At 55.7% G+C, this 16901-nt stretch overlaps 1 protein-coding gene across 1 annotated transcript in view; it reads right to left on the bottom strand.

The window, feature by feature from the left end:
* ALDH1L1 (aldehyde dehydrogenase 1 family member L1) overlaps window positions 1–16901 on the bottom strand; it is a 54642-nt gene that overhangs the window by 14537 nt on the left and 23204 nt on the right. The window contains exons 7-15 of the mRNA XM_056128967.1: window positions 16179–16316; window positions 14375–14500; window positions 12567–12658; window positions 7291–7438; window positions 5921–6040; window positions 4714–4841; window positions 2351–2501; window positions 1549–1619; window positions 1013–1118 (exon numbers count right to left, since the gene is read on the bottom strand). Of these exons, the coding sequence (XP_055984942.1) occupies window positions 1013–1118; window positions 1549–1619; window positions 2351–2501; window positions 4714–4841; window positions 5921–6040; window positions 7291–7438; window positions 12567–12658; window positions 14375–14500; window positions 16179–16316 (1080 nt within the window). The remainder of the gene's footprint in view (window positions 1–1012; window positions 1119–1548; window positions 1620–2350; window positions 2502–4713; window positions 4842–5920; window positions 6041–7290; window positions 7439–12566; window positions 12659–14374; window positions 14501–16178; window positions 16317–16901) is intronic.

Genomic DNA, 16901 nt, shown 5'->3' with positions numbered 1-16901 from the left:
AAAGCCCCACAGACTCGCAGTGACATCATCAGACAGGGGGCTGAGAGGCGCCCGCCTGGGGGAAGCAGGTGAGAGTCAAGCCACAGATATAACAGACACGAGTGCAGGGAGGCAGGACAGCGTGGCCACAGGAGACGGGGCACAGGGGGAGGGACGCGTGGTCACCAGGCTTCCCTGGGTCCCTTCCTGAGCCACAGGGACCAGGCTCTGGGCTTCCCTATCCCTGCACGCGTGGGAGCTGACGGTGCTCCCTGAGCTGGGTAGGATACCTGTTCCTCTGTCCCTCTGTCCCTATGTCCATCTGTCCCCTCATAAAACTGGTGGAAAGAAAAGCCGCTTTTTAATGACGTTATCTTTGAGTCAAGTTGCTCCTGGAAGCGGGGGGAAATTGGGAGGTTCCCAGGAACCCCGTCCAGCATGCCAGCCTGTTTGTCCAGTGTGTCCGCCTGTCCAACATGCCCGCTTGTCTGTCCAGCATACCCGCCTGTTTGTCCAACATGTCCATCTGTCTGTCCAGCATGGGTGTCTGTCTGTCCAGCATGTTTGCCTGTCCAGCGTGTCCATCTGTCTGTCCAGCATGCCCGCCTGTACGTCCAGCATGTCTGTCTGTCCAGCATGCCCGCCTGTCCATCCAGCATGCCTGCCTATTTGTCCTGCATGTGTATCTGTCTATCCAACATGCCCGCTTGTCAGTCCAGAATATCCATTTGTCCAGCATGCTCGCCTGTTTGTCCAACATGTCCATCTGTCTGTCCAACATGTCCACCTGTCTGTCCAGCATGCCCGCCTGTCCATCTGTCTGTCCAGCATGCCCACCTGTCTGTCTGTCTGGCATGCCCGCCTATCTGTCCCCGGCAGCCCTGGGGCAGGCAGGGTGTGGGCTAGTCCCAAGGTACAGAAGAAGCAGTCGAGGCCTTTGAGGATCGTCCCCGCAGGGGCGGCGCACTGGCCCCCCTGGCCTGACTGTGAGACACCCAACCTCCACCCCCAGCCCTGCAGAAGGGGCGCCCACCTCGGCAGGCTTAATGACCAGCGTGTTCCCCGCGGCCAGGCAGGCGGCTGTCTTCCAGGAGAGCATCATCAAGGGGTAGTTCCAGGGGATGATGATGCCGCAGACCCTGCCACGAGAGAAGCACGGTCCCTGCTCGCTCCGGGCCCCCGGCTGGCCCCTCCATCTCACCCAGAAGTGGCCTGGACCCCAGAAAGCAGCACATTCGCCCATTTTCACCCCTGCACGGTGCCTGCAGGATCTGGCAGAAGGCGCTTGGCAAAGAGAAGTTTCCTTGAGAAATCTGATAACAGGGGTGTGAGGGGCTGGGGGCGGGCAGCTCAGGGGTCAGGGGCACACGCCGACATGCAGGAGGACCCGAGTGTGATCCCCAGCACCACGCTCTCCCACACCCCAGCAGCGTCAGGGGTGGCTGCCGGCACCCCTGAACCTGACCATTTAACTGTCCAGCTGGTCTGGAGTTGTCAGCGTCTTTGGGGCACTGCTTGGGAGCCTCCTAGAGTGCTTTTTGAACAGTGCTCCCCAGAGCTGTGACTCACCCAATCGGCTCCTTCCTGGTTAGGGTGAGGTTGCGGTTGGGTCTGGCCTGGTTGATGGGGATGGTGGAGCCCTGGATAGAGACAGGGTTGGGCGTTGGCGGGATGGCGCTCGCCCTTCCCATCCAGGCAGGCTGCCTCGTGCCTGGACCCCAGGGAGGAACAGTCTGATGCCCCAGGACGCAGGTGGGCGGGAGGCCCCAAGCTCCCCTTCCCGAAGCTCAGGTCCCCTGAGAAAGGGGAGCCCCATCACTGCACGGGCATCTTGGGGAGTCACCCGGCCCGCCTCCCAGCGCTGCCCTGACCCCCTGGGAGCTGGGAGCTGCTGTGTCGGGTGCCTGGGAGAGGCAGCACAGGTGAGCCTCGCCCAGCAAGGGGCCTCCGCGAAAGCACAGGACACCATGGTGGAAGAAGAGTCAAAAGGGTTTTGGGCCCAAGGAGAAATGTGCTGTTGTGCAGGGAGGGAGAAGTGGGAAGGGTCTGCAGGAACACAGAGCAGCCCCAGGCAGCCACTCGGACCCAGACCCCTGTCCTGAGCTCACAGGGGGCCGGAAGTGGGGCCTCCCAGCCTGACCCCCTGATCACACTGGCCCCGTGAGACCCTTATGCCAGCAGCCAGGCCGGCCCCCGCCCTCATGCCTGCAGGGCCCAGAGCTAGCACCGGTGCTGTCTAAAGCGCTGAGTGGCAGCACTCGATGGCCTGGCAGTGACTCTGCCTGGCGGGGGGGGGGCGGGCTCCCTGCCCTCCTGGCCTGCTGTGTGCGCCACCCCCTTCGCCCCACGAGATGGCCAGCGCCAGGCCCACCTGGATCTTGTCGCACCAGCCTGCAAAGTAGCGGAAGGTCTGGATGGACATGCCCACGTGGGTCTTGAGGGCCAGCGTGTAGACAGCGCCGGCGTCCAGGGCCTCGATGGTGGCCAGCTCCTCCTGGTGCTCCTCCATGAGGTCCGCCAGCCTGGCCAAGGGGCAGACGGGGCGCGACGGGGCTGTCCAGCAAGCCAGGTGGTCTGCTGCTGCCCTCAGCTGTGCAGTGGTGGGCAGTGAAGCGGGGGAACCCCCCTCCCTCCGCACCGGGGAGCCGAGAGGAACCCAGACCCTCTGGGCCATTTCTGCACCCGCAGCCGTGGCCCGGCCAGCACACCTTGAGGTCTGTCCTCTGCCATTCTCACACCCCACTCAGACACCTCGTCCCTGGACAGCCCACCCTGGATGGACCCCCCCACCTGCCCGATCCTGTCTCCAGATGGCACTGGAGGCCACTTCCAATGCAGGCTGAGATGCTGCGCTCCGTCTGACAGAGCTGATCTGGACCAGTGATGGGCCTTGACCAGCTCCGGGGGCTTGGAGGCTGCCCGGGTCAGGGATGGGCCAGTGGGAGGCTGGAGATACCCTGGGATCCCGCCTCTCCACACTTCATCTATGCAGATGCCACCTACATGCCCAGGGGAATCTGGGAGATTATCACACCGCTGGCCAGCAGGTGGCAGCACAGTGTCTTGTGAGAAGGACGCTGCCTGGGACTGGCTCTCACCTCCGTGAGCCAGTAGTTCAGGGGTTGGGGTTCTGGCCCTGCACACGGCTGTCCCCTGCTCACTCCCCAGCACCGCCTGCGTGCCCAGGAACACTCCCAGGCATGATCCCTGAGCACAGAGCCAGGAGTGAGCTCTGAGCACTGTCACCTGGTATGTTCCTCCCCTCAACCACGCCCCCAGTTGATGACTTCTATTTAAAAAAAAATTTTTTTTTTGGCTTTTTGTGTCGCACCCGGTGATGCTCAGAGGTTACTCCTGTCTCTGCACTCAGGAATTTCTCCTGGCGGTGCTTGGGGGGGACGATATGGGATGCTGGGGATCGAACCCAGGTCGGCTGTGTGCAAGGCAAATGCCCTTCCTGCTGTGCAATTGCTCCAGAATAAAGACCAGGCATGATGGCTTCTTAAGTGCATGATTTTTGTTTGCTTTGGACCACTTCTCACAGTGCTCAGGGCTTTCTCCTGGGTCTGCACTCAGGGATCACACCTGGCAGTGCTCAGGGGACCATGGGGGATGCTGGGGATCAAACCCAGGGTGGTTGCATAAGCAAAGTTAGTCCCCTCCCTGCTGTACCGTCTCTCCAGCCCCTTGAGAGCAGGTTTAGCATGTGGGATTGCTGGTACCCTATGGTCCCCTGAGCACCACCATGAGGGACCACCCCCACCTCCCTTCACCAAACCGGAATCAGCCCCTGGATTGATGTAATCCCAAAACTCCACACCAAAAGAAACAAAACTGACAGCTTCTCGGTGTGCCAGGAACTAACCTGGACACGCAGGCTGGACCACAGACCCTCCCTGCCGGCCCCACCTCTCAGTTCTGCCAACCTTGTGGCTCCCCCCCCGCCCCCCCGCCCACACACGGTCCTCTGATGGGGCCGGGGGCTGCCCTGGCATTTCTGGACTTTAGAAAAGAAACCAAAGGTGCTCTGATAGGAAGTCACATGGGACACTGTCCCGCGGGCGACAAACCTGCTGAGACCAACACACTGCTGGCTTCTGTGACCAGGTCTCTCCAGGCCCCAGAGCAAATCAGATGGCCGGAATGGTCCTCTCGGGATCGTCCATCACTGCTCGGCCACTTGGCCAGAGCCTTCCTGTCTGGAAGGGTCATCCCACTCCCCTGGGGGTGATGCTCAGACCCCCAGTGCCCACCTTGCCCAAGGTGGGGGGTGGTGAGGCCTCTCTCCTAGCCTCCCTCCCGTGATGTGGTCACCAGCTGAAGCAATCCCATGCCTGTCCCTCGGATCCTGACCAGGGCCCGGGCGAGGACCCTTCGTCCTGGTTTTGCTGCTTCCTTTTTCAGTGTGTGAGCGGGAAAGTTGGGCAGCGGGCATGGGGAAGAGTGGGGAGACCCTGCCTGGTCCCCGCTGGAGTTGGCACCAGAGAGTCTGTGCTCTGCCTGGCCCCAGCTGGGTGCCCACCCTGCCTCTCCCATCTCTGCTCCACACCGTCCACACCGGCCTCTGGTACAACTCCCCGCCCCCACCTCTCTTTTTAGAAGTCTGTTCTGAGTTTTACTGGCTCCGTGACACCACCCGTTGGGACGCCACCTCCTCCAGGCAGGACACCTAGCACGCACTCCCACCTGACTGAGGTGTGGGTGAGTGCAGTCAGGCGCACGGACGGCTCTCACCTGTACAGGAGCCGGCCCCGGTCCCGGGCACTGATCTTCCCCCACAAGCCATTCTCAAACGCCTCCTTCGCGGCTGCCACCGCCTTGTCAACATCGCTGCTCTGGGCTAGGGACACCTGGCAGATGACCTGTGGGGAGCAGCGCCATGAGGTGCCCTGGCTGTGCCCGCAGACCCACTTTCCCCCGTCACTGGGCGGGTGGGGCACGGTTCACACAGGGGTGGGGGGAAGGCCTCAGATGAAGCCCCTTTCTTCCTCTCCCTCACTCCCTGGGAGGGGCTCAGCCCTGGGGTGCAGGGCAGGGGGTGGATGGGGGAGGTGTGCATGTCCCCTCTGGGATCCTCAGAAAGTGACCACTGGGGAGCCCAGTCCACAGCCTCTCTCCCGGACTCTCTGGGGGCAGGCCTAGAGCTCTGACAGCTTCCGGTTCCTGCCGGCCCATGGTTCAGGGCCTCTGCCTGTGTTCCCAGGTGTCCTTTTGTCCATCCTGTTCCTTAAGTGGCCCTCAACATGCACTGTGGGGTGCAGCGCTCTGCATGTAGACATGTGTGTCTGGCATGAGTGTGTGTGTGTGTGTGTGTGTGAGAGAGAGAGAGAGAGAGAGAGAGAGAGAGAGAGAGAGAGAGAGAGAGAGAGAGAGAAGAGGGAGGGAGAGGGAGAGAGAGAGAAGGAGAAAGGGAGGGAGAGAGGGAGGGAGGGAGGGAGGGAGGGAGGGAAGGAGAGGCAGAGACAGAGACAGAGACAAAAGAGAGAAGGAACTTTGGCTGGGCTGCAGGGGGAGGCTCCCAGCTCAGGCCTTGCAGGGCTCCATTCTGGGAACTGCAGGTACACAAAGGGACCACAGGAGGCAGAGGACCCGTGGGGCTGAGGACAGGGTGCAGCCTCTGTTCCTTCCTTCGGACTGCAACTGTCTCCCTCTTGTTGGAGTTGCTGCTTTTGTGTCTTTGGGTCACAGTCGGTGCCGGGGCTACTCCTGGCTGAGCCCACAGTTGTCTCCGGGCAGCGTTTGGGGGGCACGTCATGCCGGGGATCAAACCTGACACCCTGGCTTCTCCCGTCTCTGAGCTCCCCATCCCGCCACTTCCCTGCCAGGCCCTTCCTGGGCTCCCGTGGGAGCACTGGGCCCCTCAGAGAACTCCACTGGGGTCTTTCTCATGGGCCCACAGCCATGGGGAGCAGCGGGAGCCCGGACTGCAGGTGCCACTCACGCTCTCGTCACAGGGGTTGATGGTGTCGAAGGTCTTTCCCCCCTCGGCGTCCACAAACTCGCCCCCGATGAAGAGCTGGTGGGGCATCCGGAGGGTCCGCTTGTTCACGGTCTTTTCCACCTGTGGGGGAGGGTCTGTGGGCTCAGGGGAACTGAGGCTCCAACACCTGCCTTTGCCACACAGGACAGATGGTCACACACGCACAGGAAAGACGGTCACACGTGCAGGACATGGTCAGACACACAGGAGAGATGGTCACACACCCAGGACACAGTTACACACAGAACAGATGGTCACACACAGGAGATGGTCACACATACAGGAGAGATGGTCACACACACAGGACAGATGGTCACACACACAGGACAGATGGTCACACACACAGGAGAGACGGTCACACACACAGGAGAGATGGTCACACACACAGGAGAGATGGTCACACACACAGTGGAGACGGTCACACATACAGGACAGATGGTCACACACACACGGGAGAGATGGTCACACACACAGGACAGGTGATCACACACAGGAGATGGTCACACACACAGGGGAGATGGTCACACTCGCAGAACCTGGTCTCACACACGCACACAGGAGAGATGTCACACACACAGGAGGGATGGTCACACACACCGGAGATGGTCACACACACAGGAGAGACGGTCACACACAGGAGACAGTCACACATATAGGAGAGATGGTCACACACACAGGACAGGTGATCACACACCGGAGATGGTCACACACACAGGAGAGACGGTCACACTCACAAGACACGGTCACACAACACACAGGAGAGATTTCACACACACAGGAGAGATGGTCACACACAGGAGACAGTCACACATATAGGAGAGATGGTCACACACACAGATGGTCACAGCACACAGGAGAGACATGTGTGGTGAACGCAGCACTCTCCCCCGCCAGGCGTCCACGATGGCTGCTCCCCGGGAACCTTGGGCGAACCCTAGCGGCTGCTTCCACTGGGGAGCCACACGGGGCGGTGAGAGTTGGGGGGTCAGGAGTCATGAAAGGCACAGGCTGAGGTCAGATGGCCTGACCTGCGACCCTACTCCCCCCGCATGGCAGATGGCCTCTTAGGACCCCCCAGTAAGTCAGCAACCCTCCATCGACCTCACAGGGGGTCACAGGTCCAGGAGGAGTGCCTTGGGCACAGTCCCTCCGTCTGCCCACCCTACCCCCCTGTCCTGAGGCCAACCCTGCCCCCCACCCATTCTCTCCTCTCAGCTTCCGTCTCGGACCAGTCAAGCTACTCTTGGACATGCAACTTGCACCCTTGTGACTCCTGAAGGGGACAGAGAGGGGAGGGCAGGACGGGGTGGTGCCGAGGGGCCTAGACTCACGTAGTCGATGGCACACTCGCCCTGCCCGTCGTCCCCACGCAACTTCCTCACTAGCAGCTGGATGAAGTCGCCGAAGGTGGTGGCCATGTACACGTCCTCGTTCTCCAGTTCCAGGCCCTCACACAGCTCCTTCACCTCCTCCACCAGCCTGAGAGAGGAGACAGGGGTCAGTCAGCAGGGCCCCTCACAAGCGGCAGAGGCCGCGGCCAACACTACAGATCTAAGAGGCCTCACCCAGGGCCCCAAGACTGGGTGGGACCCTACAAGTGTTTTTTTTCTTTTTTAAATAAATAGATTTTATATGGAGGGTTTTGAAGGTGTGGAGGGGGGAAGAGAGTGAAAGTGTGTGTGTGGGGGGTGGGTGAGAGAGAGAGAGAGAGAGGAGAGAGAGAGAAAGAGAGAGAGAGAGTGAGAGGTGCTCAAGGGAGAACGTGGGCTTCTCCAAGAGCAGACAGAGCCCCTACACACATCCCAGCATTAGACACGAAAGTATGAAAATCCACATCTCAAGAGCTCAAGAGGGGAGGGGAGGGCAACACATGTGGCCCAACACGACATGTGCTCTGCCACATGGGTGCAAGCAGCATATGGGCTTGAGCAACATATATGTTGCATGCCACAGTGGGTTTAAGAGCCAGTATGTGGATTCAGAAGACCCTGGGTTCCTGTTCTGGCTCGGTCACTTACAAAGTGTGACCTGGGGTCAAGTGACTAACTTCTCTGGGCCTTAGTTTCTTGAGCTGTAAAGATCAAAGCAGGGGCTGGAGCAATAGCACAGCGGATAGGGCGTTTGCCTTGCACACGGCCAACCCGGGGTTCAATTCCCAGCATCCCATATGGTCCCCTCAGCACCAGAGCCAGAGCCAGGAGTAACCTCTGTGCATCGCTGGGTGTAATCCAAAAAGCAAAAATAAATAAATAAATAAATAAATAAATAAATAAAGATCAAAGCAGTTACTGCCCATCGTCTGATGAGTCACTGAACCCCCCCCCCCCCCCCCCGCCCACTGATAGCGCTTCCTGAAAAAAATCGATGATAATCCCTGACTGACACTAAGGAAATAATGAGAAGACAAGCTAAAGAGTGGAGAAAGATATATCCAAATCAAATATCAGATTAAGGACTTGTTTTAGAGTATATAACTCCCCAAACTCAATGGTTAAAAAAAAATAAGTCATGTCCGGTTAAAGAAACTTTGGTACATCTACACAATGGAGTACTATGTAGCTGTTAGAAAAGATGAAGTCATGAAATTTACATACAAGTGGTACTACATGAAAAGTATCATGCTAAGCGAAATGAGTCAGAAAGAGAGGGACAGACATAAAAAGATTGCATTCATCTGCGGGACATAAAGTAACAAAATAGGAGATTAACACCCAAGAATAGCCGAGATTAGGACCAGGAGGATTACTCCATGGTTTAGAGGCCAGCCGGGCATTCTAGGGGAAAGGGCAGCTCAGATAGAGAAGGGAGCACCAAATAAAGGGGGTTTGGAGGATCCTCCCAGGATGGGAGATGCATGTTGAAAGTAGACTATGGACCGAACATGATTGCCATTCAATGCCTCTTTTGCAAACCACAGCACCCAAAAGGAGAGAGAGAACAAAAGGGAATGTTCTGCCACAGAGGCAGGGTGGGATGGGGAAGATGGGGGTGGGAGGGATACTGGGACCCATCGTGGTAGAAAATGGTCACTGGTGGAGGGATGGGTATTTGATCATTGTATAATCAAAACCCAAGCACAACAATTTGTAAATCTACAACTGTACCTCATGGTGTTTCACTAATAAAAATTAATTTAAAAAGTAAGTCATGTAAAAACAGATCAAGGAGAGTTAGTCCAGTGGGTAAGATTGGCCTTGCAAGCAGCCGACCCGGGTTCGATTACCAGCACCCCAGATGGTCCCTTGAGCCCTATCAGGAATGATCGGTGAGTGCAGAGCCAGGAGTAAGCCGTGAGCACTGCTGGGTGTGGTCCCCGAACAAACAAGCAAAGAATTAGCGCAGACATTTCATAACAACAAGGTATTTTTTAAAAAAAGAAGTGCTGGGGGCTGGAGCAATAGCACGTTTTGCCTTGCACGCAGCTGACCTAGGTTCAATTCCCAGCATCCCATATGGTCCCCCGAGCACTGCCAGGGGTAATTCCTGAGTGCAGAGCCAGGAGTAACCCCTGTGTATCACTGGGTGTGACCCAAAAGCAAAATAAAGAAATAAATAAATAATAAAAAAAAGAAAAAAGAAGTGTCATTTTCATTTTTAAGGAATCTCTAAGGAACTCTAAGACCACAGAGAAGACTAAACCAAGGATCCTAGAAATTTTCATTTCTCCCCCAACAGCTACGTCCAGCCTGACTCTGTTTGTAAGAGTAAACTTCTGCCACAGACAATTATTCAGTTCAGTTCTTCTCAGCCCGCTTTCTTTTTGGGGAGGGTGGTGGTAGTGCTTAGAGTAACTCCTGACTCTGCTCAGGAATACTCCCTGGTGGCTTTGGGGCCCTGTGGGATCCCGGGGATCAAACCCAGGTCGGCTCTGTGCAAGGCAAGTGTCTGCTCTGCTATCCTCCCTCTCCGGGCCTCTCTCATCCCACTTTCAACAGAAAAATCACAGGCTCTGCTGAAAGGTAAGAACATCGAAGAGACACAGCAAAGCAGAACCAGACTCCGAGAGGGCAGACACTTCTAGAACCATCCAGCTGGGAATTTTATTTTTTTAATTTATTTTAATTTATTTATTTATTTTGAGATAGAACAATTTTCACAAATTTTATTTTACCAAAATTTTTTAAAAATAATTTCATTAGCCAGTTAGTGGTAACATTCAATATTAAAAATTAAATTATTGCGGGCCTGCTACAGAGGAAGTCTTGAGGGGTGGTTGGGAAAATGGAGACAATGGGCAAGGGAAGGTGACAGTGGCGGTGGAATTGGTGTTGGAATTTTTTTTTGAATTTTTTTTAGTGAGACACCATGAGGTACAGTTGTAGACTTAACAAATTTTTGTGCTTGGGTTTCAGTTATACAATGATCGAGTACCCATCCCTCCACCAGTGTCCATCCTCCACCACCACGGGTCCCAGCTTCCCTCCCACCCCCATCCCCCATCAGACAGGCCAAAAAGAACTTCCAAACCCTCATGCAAAAGGAGAAGAATAATCAAAGAGAATGGACGAGCCCAGATCCACGGGGTAGTTCCTGAAGATACTACAGACCCATCACAGGAATGCCAACAGGAAAAAAATGAACAGGAGAAATGATCGGAAGTAACAGTGGCCAAGAAGCTTCCAATATGAAATACTGAACTACAGATTCAGAGCTCAAAGAACCTAAGATCGTATTTGGGGATAGCACATCTCCCAAGCAATACTGGGGATGGGGGCATTCCTGGTGATTCCTGGCCAGTTGGGCCTGATAGCTCAAGCTAAGGATATGATGGTGTTCAGGGACTACCAGGGCCACACCCAAAGGTGCCCAAGGGACCATGTGGTGCTGGGGCATACAATGTCTGTACCTTACTTAATCCCTGTACTTTCTCCAGCCCCAAACAATATATATATATATATTATATAGCCACAACTAGCTGTGCTCAGCAATCAGTACTAACAGGACACATGGGCCCATGTGGGATGCTGGGATCAAAGCATACAGGATGTTGGGACTCCAACTCAGATTGACCGTGTATAAGGCAAGTGTCCCACCTTCTTGTACTATTGTTCTGGTCCATCAAACAGTATTTTTTTTATGTATTGCATTTTAAAATGTAAACTGTGATTTTTTGGGTATGTCTCCAATGTTTTTTTTTTTTAATTTTTATTAGTGAAACACCATGAGGTACAGTTGTAGACTTACAAATTTTTGTGCTTGGGTTTCAGTTATACAGTGATCGAACACCCATCCCTCCACCAGTGCCCATTTTCCACCACCACGGATCCCAGTATCCCTTCCACCCCCCCATCTCCCCCATCCCACCCTGCCTCTGTGGCAGGGCATTCCCTTTTGTTCTTTCTCTCCTTTTGGGTGCTGTGGCCAAACAATAATTTTTAAAATGCTCTATCTATCTATCTATCTTACACAAAAAAAGTTAAAGGGGGAAAAAATCTCAAAAGAAACTAGAGAGAGAAAACATGTTGCTTGCAGAGACAAGGATGATAATGAAATAGAGCTTCTCGTAAGAAATGCTGCTGGGAGCCCTTCAGTGAGAAAGAAGAAAACTGCTGAAGAGAGACAGAAGGAGCATGAAAGTAAATTTTTTATTTATGCAGTTATTGATTCTTTGCTGTACTGGTGACCAAACCCAGGCCTCATGCCTGCAACCATAAGCCACACCCCCCTCTCAGACACATACAGACAATACCACATATAGTCAAAGGTGGTACCAAATCCACTTACAATTCTGGCTTAAAAGTCAAAATACATAAAAAATAAAAAGGAGCTATAACTTCAAAACTCTCGTGCCGTAAGATCAAAGGGTGCAGTTGTGACAACAGAGAATGATAAGATAGCTTATTATTGAAGACAATAATAAGCCATGGTAAAGGTAAAAGGGAAAGGCCCTCCCATTGTTCATCGATTTGCTCGAGCGGGCCCAGTAACGTCTCCATTGGAGACTTTGTTGTTACTGTGTCTGGCATATTGAATACGTCACGGGGAGCTTGCCAGGCTCTGCCGTGCGGGCGAGATACTCTCAGTAGCTTGCCGGGCTCTAGATTATTATTAATTATTAATAAGCTATGATAGCTATCATAGCTTATTAATAATTAATAATAAACTATGATAGCTTATAAAACTGTGACAGCTTATTATTGAAGACAAAAGGCAGTGGTGATACACGGTGACACGTTACTCAGTCTTAAAATGGGATTGAATCACTGGCTGCCGCATGGCTTCCAGTGAGCTGGAGTTCTAGAGATCTAGAACCCTACCAAGAGAGGTCTGGAGAACTAGAACCCAATCTAGAAGAGTTCTAGATGTCTAGAACCAGATCTAGAAGGGGCCTAGACTCAGATCTAGAGGCCGCACTGAGTTTTAGAGCTGAATCCAGATATATAGAGCCAAGTCTAGAAGAGGCCCAGAGATTTAGAGTCTGATCTAGAAGCGGTCTAGAGATCTAGAGTCAGATCTAGACATGCCCTGGGATCTAGAACCAGATCTAACATGTCCAGGGATCTAGAACTCACTCTAGAGAAGTGCTTGAATTGGGCTGCGTGCCACTGAACTCAGCCTGCAAGACATGAGTCATTAGAAGAGCAGCCTGAGCCTCGCCTGGACTCACCTCACCACGTCCACTGAGGCTGCCCCCGACTTGAAGAAATCAGTCGTGTCCTCTACTTCCCCGACGTTGGGAAGAATTCTTTTCCAGGCACTCTGAAAGAGAGGGGCAGTGAGCATCTGGTCTCTGGGAGCTGGGCTCGCTGTCCACTCTGAAGGGCTGCTCCCCACAGAGTCCCCAGGGAAGCAGGAGGGGCCTCGGCCCAGGCCCTCAGCTGCTGTCCTCATTCCCAACTCACCCTGACGTCAACTGCTTGTGGGTCCTTATGGTGGTCTCAAGGCAACAGGAAAACCTGGGACCACACCCCAGACCTGACTATAGCTGGGGGTGTCACGCGGGTGTGGGAGCTCCCAGTGTGACCCTATGTACATATGGCCATTGGCATGTCAAATAAGAGGGAACATGGTGATTCTTGTGGGGGTCCCGAGGCCAGATCAAGCCACCAAACACTGACCAGCTCTGGTCCTCTGTCCTGTGCTCTGAGAAAGCAGCCAGGTGTTCTGGATCTACAGAGACTTGTCTAGAGCGAGTTCTAGATCCTCAGGCATGTCTAGATCTGGTTCTAGATCCCAGGACACTAGCTCAGTCAGTGCCCCAGGTAGGCCGTCACCTGCCCCAGACGTGTCAATTTGTTTGTGTTTTTTTTTTCCTTTTTTTGGGTCACACCCGGCGATGCACAGGGGTTACTCTTGGCTCTGCACTCAGGAATCACTCTTGGCAGTGCTCAGGGGACCATATGGGATGCTGGGATTCGAACCTGGGTTGGCTGCATGCAAGGCAAACGCCCTACCCACTGTACTATTGCTCCAGCCCCATAGACGTGTCAATTTGAGGGTATTTCCTCTTCCTTCTGCCTAAAGCATCTCCCCAATCTCTCCTGCTCACAGAGATCTCTGACCTTTCCCTTCTCTCAAGCTCCGACCTCATCCTCATTTCCCTGTTATGTGGCTCCCTGGGGCACCCTGAGACCACTTTATTCCAGGCTTGGCTGCCCGTGGCTTTCTTTCATGTGAGCAGGGCCCCTCATAGACAGTGGGAACGTTGCTCCGTCATGTTCCAGCCTCTGGCCTAGTGACTGGTTTTAGCTCAACACTCAATTCTTTGGGTGGGGAGACGGGGTGTTTGGGTCATATGGGCAGTGCTCCAGAGTGACCCCTGGTGGGACCATACGTGATGCTGGGAAGCGAACTTGGTTTGCTGCGTGCCAGTACTTTTTCCTCTCGGTACTATCTCGCCAGCCAGGCAGTCATCTCTTAGATGTGTCACTGAGTGCACAAAGTGGCTGAATGCCTGAGGTTCCCCGATCACCCCACCTTCAGAAGAAGGAGGCGGGGAGAGGGAGGAGGAGCTGCAGGGGGAGGCCACATGGACTGGATTTCCGGGGAAAGAGACTGCATCTCGGAGAGAGAAGCCCTCTCTGGCACTGCATGGAGGGGTGAGCTGAACTGGAGACTCTGGGTTCCCTCTTGAGGAGTCTTCCTAGAAGCTTCTAGTCTAGAGGGCCATGTTGGATGCATTTGGCATGTGGCCCACTTAGCTGTTCCTAAATGTCAATTCCATAACTTCATTGTTGACCAGGATGTTCTAGAAGTCTCAGAGCCAGCAGGCCAAATCTCAAGGTTCCAGTGGCCCAGGAAGGAGCAGAAGGGGCGGGGGGCGGGGGGAGGCATCAGAAGTCCCAGAGTGACACACCACCTGCTCTACACCTGAGGTCGGCACAGAAGTGCCCAGGCATGAAGCACGCAGGTGTGGGGTGCACATGCGCTGTACGTGACCTATCCCCGAGACACCCTCCCTCGAGGGCCACCTACCCGCACGGCCTCAGCGGTGCCCTGCTCTGCCTCGGTCAGCTCCAGGGCACTGCTGTCCGCTGCCCGGAAGAACTGTGCAGCCGGGAGCATCTTCCCATCCTCCAGTTGGATATTCTTCACCAGCAGCTGCCAAAGAAGGGGCCGGGGTCACCCTTGCCCAGAGGGCACCCCGAGAAGGAGGTGCGTGCGGGGGGGGGCAGGCCCGTGAGTGCAGAGATGAGGTGAGGGGCTCCAGAGAGGAACACCAAGGAAACTGCCCCTCCCCCTCCCCTCTGCCACCCCCCCCCCCCAACATGCCCGTTTGGAGGGAGGGGTGTCACACTTGTTTTGTTTCTATAGACATGAGGCCTCCCCATGAGACGTGAGTTGAGCCAAGCTTGGCTTGGGCGTCAGTGGGGAGAACAATGAACTGCTCCAGAGATGAGTGTGGGAGACACCAGGGAAACAGAGGGGGGCGCCAAGACTCCCTCAGGCTCAGAGGTGGGGGAAGGGGGGACACAGAACGGCTCTGTCTGAGCTGGGCACAGGCTGTCCCCCTCAACCGAGGATGCCTGATGGAGCCCAGCCAGGACCACGGGCCCTGGGCCATGGGCCCACCTCCCCAGCCTCCTTCCTCCCATGCTGCTGCCGTGGTCACGACAGTGAGACCCCGGGGGAGTCCCAGAGCCCCCCTTCCTCGCTTACGGGTGCCTCATTCTTCAGCTGCCAGCCGTGTGGTCTGCATTGCGCCCTTCTACTGCAGGGCCACAGGACCCTGAGAACTGAGGGGTGTGAGGGTAACGGGGTCTCACAGGCGAATGCAATCCACACGGCAGCCCCCTCCTTTAGCGTGGTCATCTACCTTGGCCTGCTCCCCCGATCTCTGCAACTTTGGGGGTGCAACTTTCGGAGTGCATCACTTGCGTACTACGTGCATGAGTATTCCCATCTCGGCTACGCTCCGCGGGACCCTAATGTTGGACAGAGACCCTGTCCTGTTGCAAGTGTCAACCAGCCTGAGTCATCATTGGGAACACCCACCCGTGTCCACGGCAGACAGAAGCAGGATGTGACCTGCAGGTGCCAGGCCCAGGTGGGCACAGGCCAGACACGGGAGTTCTGCTCCCGCCTCCCTTGGGCCTGGACACACGAACAGCTGCAGCTCGGGGTTTTGCTAAACTTCCCCAAGTCCCCGAGACCCCGCTCTCCCCCACCCCCACCTCCCTCCTTTTCTAGAATCTTCAGCTGCTGACAGCCTAGTGGTAGGGCTTCAGAGTCCAGCAGTCACTGCAGAACCAGAACATGTGGGTTCGAATCCCGCCTTGGCCATCGACTAGCTTGGGAGATGGGGTTCATGCCTGCTTTGTGCATCCCTGACCATCTAACGACCCAATGGGTGCAGGTCTCGGGGGACCTGTGGGAGAACTGTCCTCAACACCGAGGCACTGCCTGCCCGGGGACCCACCATGCGGGAGCAGCCACTGGGATTCTGAGTTGCAGCACCCGCTGGTATGAGCCAGAGTGTGGGGTGTGTCAGCGTGACACCTGGGTGCTTTGCCATGACACCTCAGCTCAAAGGACAGGAAACCAGGGCTCTGCGTTTGGGGAACCCTGACTCGGGGCACACAGTCTGATGGACTCAAACAGGGCTCGAGTTTGGGGCCAGGAGAGGGTGCAGGAAGGATCCACTTGCTGGCAGTGCTCAGGGGTTCCCAGTGAGGGGAGGGGGCAGATGCGCCGTACTAGAGCCCCAGGGCTGGTATCCCCCATGCAGCCCCAGGTCGGGCAAAGCTGTGGCCTGTGCCCTTCCGGGCAGCGCCATTACCATTCTGTCATCATTCCCGAAGAGCACAAGTCCAGCTTTAGTGACCAGCCCTGGCCGGTGGGCACCCGGGATGGGCAGCTCTTCACCCTCGGGGACGACGCCTGCTGTGTTCAGCGTTGAGTTGAAAAACGTCAGCTTCTGTTGAGAGTCGGAAAGGCAGAGGGGGAAGGTGAGTGGTGGCAGTGGGTCAGGCAGCCTGGGCAGGGCGGAGCAGGATCACGGAGGCCTGGGAATGGGGATGGACTGACTGACCGTGGACACTCGGCAGCAGGGAACCTGCCTCCAGGGACACAGAGGAGCTGGGCAGCCTCCAAGGGCTGGGGGATGAGGGCCAAGCTGCCTCAGGAGCCGAGTGCTCCGAAGACTCTTTGCAGTGGCCCAAGGCCCTCACCACAGATGGATACCCAAGGCCGTGTGAAGGTGAGCACTGCCCCGGGGAGGCTGCCCGGCACACCCACTTGCAAAGGCTCTTTCTGTGGCTCTGAGGGCAGGAGACTCTCCTGGACCCCATTGGGGCAGCTGGCTGGAAGTCAGGGGTTCAGACCATCATCCTAGACCTCATTGGGGCAGTTGGTTGGAAGTCAGGGGTTCAGATCATCTTCCCAGACCCCTTTGGTGCAGTTAGCCGGAAGTGAGGGATTCGGAACATCATCCTGGCTCCCACTGGGGCAGCTGGACGGAAGTCAGAGGTTCGAACCATCTAGGGCCTCATGGAGACAGGGA

This window comes from Sorex fumeus, unplaced genomic scaffold (assembly GCF_029834395.1).
Source record: "Sorex fumeus unplaced genomic scaffold, SorFum_2.1 ptg000072l, whole genome shotgun sequence".
NCBI lineage: Eukaryota > Metazoa > Chordata > Mammalia > Eulipotyphla > Soricidae > Sorex > Sorex fumeus.
The sequence above is the reverse complement of the archived record's forward strand: the minus strand, read 5'-3'. Positions and strand labels throughout refer to the sequence as shown.